Raw genomic sequence first — 6,665 nt, 5'->3', positions numbered from 1 at the left:
CTTGCATTGGTACTGAATGTTGGCACTGAACGCCAATCATGAGGTGCACAATATCATTCAGTACGCACATAATATAGTAATACTGGACTTCTGACTACAGACCACGTTAGAAGACACCAAATCAAATTTTATTGAAAAAGTAATAATGAAACATGTCCAGTTTTAATGCCTCACACTGGAGTACACACATTCATTGTTGGTGTTGTTCCTCTGTCTTCTTGATCTGTCGGGCAGGTTGACTCTTAAAGCAGCATAATGGAGGTTGCCTGCGTCTCCATGACCCTGGTGACAAAATATGTAGACGTGGATAAGGATATTAATCAAATTACAAAAAAATATCCACATAACATTTTGTTGTACAATTAAAAGGTATTTTGATGGTAATTAATGGATCGTTAAGATAAATTTCACCTCTGCATTTGTTGTGGAGGGAGCTGATAATCTTGCTGGAGACTCTGTGAAACACAAATAAAGCTGTTTCATTCAAAAGGTATATATGTAAAATAAAAGCTGTCAGATACAGATGGTATCAGTTACCTGTAGACTGATAACTGTTTCTCTTCTTCATCTTGAACACTGAGAGAGCCAGTAAAACTACCAGGATGGTGGTGAATGTCAACGCTCCACTCAACAAATACACCAAGACAGGAGGGTCCACTTTGTCTGCAGAGAGACAGACATCAGACACAGAACTTTGAGCTTTTAACACTGTGTTCATCTTAAATTTGATTTGTAAAATACCATAAATAGATTTTCATCACATCAGAAAGTCTCTGTTGGAAAGTTACTCACCCTCAAAGTCCAGCTTGGTCCCGTCTCCAAACAGTATGTGTCCACATGAGGCAACAGCACAGTAGTAGGTCCCAGCATGAGAAAGATTCAGGCTCTTCATTGGCAAGTTGTAGACACAGGTGTGTGTTTGTGTGTTGTCTTTCCTCTCACACTGATCATTCCTGCCTCCATGGGTGTAAATGAGTCCTGGATGAGATTCCTGAGAGTGTTTGAACCAGTAAACACTGTGTTCTCCATCACAGGTCCCAGTGTGTACTGTACAGTTCAGAGTCACAGAGCCTCCTGGCTGGATGATCTCAGACGCTGACTGATGGACCGAGGCTGGGACGTTCAATCCTGAACCCTTCACACTGACGGTTGTGCCCTCAGCAAAACTAAAGACAAATGTATAGCTACATGCGCAGTAGTAAGTGGCTGAGTCTGAAATGCTCAAATCAAAAATTGTAAGGTGATTTTTACCATTTCCAGTATCCAGTGTGAAGCGTGGATTGTTCTTGAATTCGTTATAAAAAGTTCCATTTCTATCAAACCTGTAGAAGGTAGAGATGAGCTGTGGTTTTTGTCCCAGAGGTTGTTTGTACCAGTAGAACCATGCTAAGTCATCATCTTCAGAGAAACATCGTAGACAGACATAGTCTCCAATGTTGGCTGACACAAAACGTCTTTCTTGACGAACTGTTACGGACAGATCTGTCATCTGAGCTGAAGTGAAATAAGAGGCGAAGCAAATACTCAATGAATTTAACCCAACAGAATTCAGAATTATGATCATATCACAAAGAGGTGCTATAGACTAAAAGATACAAACTGGAGCCATAAAAACTTAACTCACCTGTTATCCCCAAGAACAAACATGTCAGAAAGAAGACAAGCCTCAGAGATGTCATCGTGTTCGAATCCTTGTGTTGAATGAAGAATCTCAACATTTTCTCCGCCCTTTAGAGAGAAGACTGTGTTTGATTGGCCAGCCTGAAATGACTATGTATGAGCTATGTAGGAAACATGGTCACATGTTCACTGCCACAAGTGTCACGTTGGTTAGAGTCGCTCATCACAGATAAATGGAAAACCTCACACTGAAATTGGACTTAAAATAATAAATATATGACCTGTATCAAATATAAACACTCGCACCAATACACAATAAGAGTCCTGCTCCACGTTCAGCAATGGACCAGATGCCATTATGTCAAACACAAATGAAGTACATGATTTTGAGCAGATCATCCAGAGTTGATACCATCTCATGATTAAAAAGAAACATTATTTGAAGTTGTAACCAACACTGCATTCTGTGCTGTATTGAACATACTTTTTTTTTTTTTTACAATATACAGTATTTATATAAAAATTATTAAACCACAATACAAAACAATTAAATACCTTCTTTCACAGTATGTTACTTTGTTACAAACATGCTTAGATACAAGATGGCGGCACAGATGGCCCGCATCAGTACTTTTCTCTCTAGTACTTTTCATGTTATTGTTAATTTGTTTGGTTTTCTGTGACCCCTCTCTGGTCACATTCACCACAGAGAGACTTTTAAACGTTGGACAGTCATCTGCTGGAACTTTTTCACCGTTTCTTCACTGGACCCGAAAAGTCTTACAGAGATTCTTGTTGGAGATGCAGCAGCTTTCTATGGGATTTGCCAGAAACACAGACAGGGGGAAGTGAGCAGGAGCACCAGCTTCCTGACTGACAAGAGGCAGCAGGTGAGGCTGGGGAGCATCACATCAAGCACCCAAACTATCAGCACTGGTGCCCCCATAGGCGGCGCCAGGGTAGGGCTTGGTTAGGCTATAGCCCCATCAAGAATTGTGTTAGCCCTACCATAAAACAACCAAGAAAAAAAAACGAAAAAGAAAAAAAAACAAGAACAGTGCGGAACCCAACAGCGCCACCGCGGCGCGTCGTAACGGCATTCAGGCAGCTGCGATGACAACTGTCACTCATCGGGGTCCCTCCTGAGATCAGTGGGGTCCTGTCAGTCCATACGTCACTCATGTGAGTGTGCTTTTAGTCTATGCTCGACAGTACGCTACTAGTTGATTAACTAACGTTACCTGGCTCTTGTAATTAGCGTTGGCGGCTTATAGTCACTCATGTTATTAAGCTCACGTTAGTAAGCTGGTCAAAATTTATCATGGATAAATTTGTTTTTAAACGTCGTCGGACGGAACAACAGATGGCGGTGGCAGGTGTGTGTTCTGCTGACTTTGTTAAGCGTTTTGTGTTTTGCCTCCTTGCTGCAGTGTTGTTGCCTAATAAGCATATTTAATTTGTTGGAGATGTGTTTAGACTCTTGGCTGTTGTGTGGTAGACTATATATGGCTTTAGGACAACTCGAGAAAATGTGTGGTGTTGAATTGGGTGATCTGTGTGTCAAAGTTTGCCTTATGGCCCCTCTGATCTTATATTGGTCTCATCGCCTCCTATCTATGCCTTATTTTCACTCGGATCCACCTGATGTGCTGTTAACGTAACTATTAGCGTTTCTGTCCCTCTCTCTCTCTCTCTCTCTCTCTGTGTGTGTGTGTGTGTGTACGTGCGTGCGTGTTTCTAGTTGTGGGAGGGTGTTGTTTTATTGGATATATATTCACATTGAAATTCTGGCATTTATTCGAGCCCCGCCACCATATGGGTTAGCCCCACCGTAGTTGAACCAGAAAAAATACTCTGGCGCCGCCACTGGGTGCCCCCCAGGGGTGTGTCCTCTCTCCACAAATGTCTGCACCTAAGGGGACCCTTCTGTGAAGTTTGCAGACGACACCACTGTCATCTGGTTGGCTCTGCAACCAAACAGGACAGGAAAAAGCTAGAGAGCCAACCTGCCCTCCATACAGAACTTGTAGTGGTCCAGGGTCAGGATATGGGCAGGTAACATTTCTGCAGACGCCTCACACCCCAGACACAAACTGTTCAAGCTGCTCCCCTCTGGTAGGCCATACAGAACACTGTATGCCAAAACAACCAGACAGAGAAAGTTTCTTCCCCCAGGCTGTCACTCTGATGAACACTTTACAGTCAGAGTGTCGGAGAAAACCACTGTGCAGTAAATCCTGCCACTGTTTTCAATGTAAATACTGTTTTAATGTAAGTACTGCTGAAAATTCTGCACTCCTTACAATTACACTATTTTTGTCTTGTACATATTAGTCTTGATTTTTCAATTATTTCTTTTTCTTTTTCAGATTTAATGTTAAAAAACTATACCTGTACATTGAGTGCAAATTTAACTGGTTGTCAGCATTTGACGATGTGAGAATGAGACTCAAAAATCAACTATCTTTTCCAGAATGGCTTTCAAAGTTCGGCTACACACTGTTGCTTTAATTCTCCTACTTAATGCACACACACCGGCTTGCCTCACCTTCCTGTTTCTCTCTCCCAGTATGTGTCTGCTCTGTTCACTTTCTTCGTCAGCTGTTTGTTTTCTGAAGTCGCCCATAAAACGCACCTTGGATCTTCTTACCCCAATTCTATTTTCATAACAGTGAGTGAGCCGCATGTTGAGGAAGCCTGTCGTTAATTATGTAGCCTGTCAAAACCAGCGTGGTACAGAATGACACGGAAGCAAGCGGGTGCACTCGAGCTTGAACAAAACAACAGCATATGTCGGCCTGTATTAAATAGGAGAGGTTGCGTTACAATCAGCATTTACAGGAGGGAGGTATTACCAGAGAATATCTCTCTCTGTGTTTCTCTGCAGAGCATGTGTGATCATCAGTAGACAGAAGGTGTACAGCGATCATTGAAGGCCTCTACTCAGATGGATAAAACAAATTAAAGTAAAAATGTGTCGCCAAATATACTTGGGTGGCCTTTGATGTACCTGGGCAACCGCCAATGTGAAATATATGTGTGGGAAACACCGCCACAGTCGTCATAAGTCATGAATTGAATGAGACTGTGGTAAATGACATCTTGCAGTGTCAGCAGCAGTGATCTGTTAAAATGAGATGTGAACCAGGTGTAAGCAGAATCATCAAGACCAATAGGAAGCATTTTTTTATTTAATACAAAATCATAATCAACAGCATCAAAAGCATTGAACAGACCTGCAGTGCAGCACAAAGTTGTTTTACCATCAAACAAGTTAAAATTGTCATTCAGAACACAGAACAAGCAGTTATTGTATTATGAGCAGGTGTCCTGACCTCTGTGATTGAAGGACAGCATTTTGTACCACAAAGGACTGTGTGGTGAGTTGATCAATGAGACTGCACACTTAGACAGAGTAGCTTAGCCACAACTAGCTCTTTCCACCTCGCTCCATAAAGGGCACATTGGTACTAATTGTTAGCATTGATAGTGAAGTCCAATTTTACTGAAACAGTAGTAATGAAACAGGTCCAGTTCTAGAGCTTCACACTGGAGTACACACATTCATTGTTGGTGTTGTTCCTCTGTCTTCTTGATCTGTTGGGCAGCTTAACACTTAAAGCAGCATAATGGAGGTTGTCTTCGTCTCCGTGATCCTGGTGATAAAATATGTGGAAGTGGATTAGGATATCGATCCTAAAAAATATCCATGAACCAATTTTTTGATTGAAGGTATTGAAATTCATGGATTGTTAAGATCAATATCACCTCTGGATTTGTTGTGGGCTGAGCCGATGATCTTGCTTGAGACTCTGGTTGTGAAACACAGATATTGCTCTTTCAATCAAACGTGACATTTAGCACAAGTCATCATATATGAATAGTACCAAGTTACCTGTAGACTGATAACTGTTTCTCTTCTTCATCTTGAACACTGAGAGAGCCAGTAAAACTACCAGGATGGTGGTGAATGTCAAAGCTCCACTCAACAAATACACCAAGACAGGAGAGTCCACTTTGTCTGCAGAGAGACAGACATCAGAAACAGAACTTTGAGCTTTTAACACTGTGTTCATCTTAAATTTGATTTAAAAGAGACCATAAATAGATTTTCATCACATCAGAAAGTCTCTGTTGGAAAGTTACTCACCCTCAAAGTCCAGCTTGGTCCCGTCTCCAAACAGTATGTGTCCACATGAGGCAACAGCACAGTAGTAGGTCCCAGCATGAGAAAGATTCAGGCTCGTCATTGGCAAGTTGTAGACACAGGTGTGTGTTTGTGTGTTGTCTTTCCTCTCACACTGATCATTCCTGCCTCCATGGGTGTAAATGAGTCCTGGATGAGATTCTTGAGAGTGTTTGAACCAATAAACACTGTGTTCTCCATCACAGGTCCCAGTGTGTACTGTACAGTTCAGAGTCACAGAGCCTCCTGGCTGGATGATCTCAGGAGCTGACTGATGGACCCAAGCTGAACCTGTTACACTGACAGTAATACTCTCTAATATTTCTAACGAGCGTAAAACACTACTCATGCAGTTGTAAGCAGCTGAGTCAGAAATACGCAGATCTGAGATCTTCAAGTGATTCTTACCATCTCTTGTATCCAGTGTGAAGCGTGGATTGTTCTCGAATTCACCGTGAAAAGTGACATTTTTGTTAAACGTGTAGAATGAAGAGATGAGCCTTGATTTCTGCCCCAGAGGTTGTTTATACCAGTAAAGCCTTGCAGCAATATCAGCGTTATATATACATGGCAAAGTGAAGCTGTCCCCAGTTTTTAGTGATAAAAAACCTCCGTCTGGATGAACAGACGAGGACGACTTCAGAGCAGTTGTCTGAGCTGAAATGAAATGAGAGACAAAACAAACACACAGTTACTTCTTTGTGAAAGGAATCAGAACAATCATTACATCAGACACATTAGTATGAGGAGTAACCATACATTAAAAAATGAATACTTGAATCAACAAACTCAACTCACCCGTTATCCCCAAGAACAAACATGTCAGATGGAAGAAGACAAGCCTCAGAGATGTCATCAT

The 6,665-nt window shown here is 41.7% G+C and overlaps 2 protein-coding genes across 2 annotated transcripts; both read right to left on the bottom strand.

Annotated features, from left to right (window-relative positions):
- Positions 1-529: 529 nt before the first annotated feature.
- Positions 530-1,679, bottom strand: LOC311251300 (uncharacterized protein; the record flags this gene model as incomplete). Its single annotated transcript, XM_084343675.1, has 3 exons — positions 530-663; positions 793-1,494; positions 1,625-1,679. The coding sequence occupies 3 exons, from the start codon at positions 1,677-1,679 to the stop codon at positions 530-532; spliced, it is 891 nt and encodes a 296-aa protein (XP_084199801.1).
- A 3,477-nt stretch (positions 1,680-5,156) lies between these two features.
- LOC311251299 (uncharacterized protein) lies at positions 5,157-6,665 on the bottom strand (the record flags this gene model as incomplete). Its single annotated transcript, XM_084343674.1, has 4 exons — positions 5,157-5,276; positions 5,508-5,641; positions 5,771-6,463; positions 6,605-6,665. 4 exons carry the CDS (start codon positions 6,663-6,665, stop codon positions 5,157-5,159), a joined length of 1,008 nt encoding a protein of 335 aa, XP_084199800.1.

The sequence above is a fragment of the Pagrus pagrus genome, assembly GCF_965226575.1.
Source record: "Pagrus pagrus genome assembly, chromosome: 22".
Taxonomy (NCBI): domain Eukaryota; kingdom Metazoa; phylum Chordata; class Actinopteri; order Spariformes; family Sparidae; genus Pagrus; species Pagrus pagrus.
The sequence above is the reverse complement of the archived record's forward strand: the minus strand, read 5'-3'. Positions and strand labels throughout refer to the sequence as shown.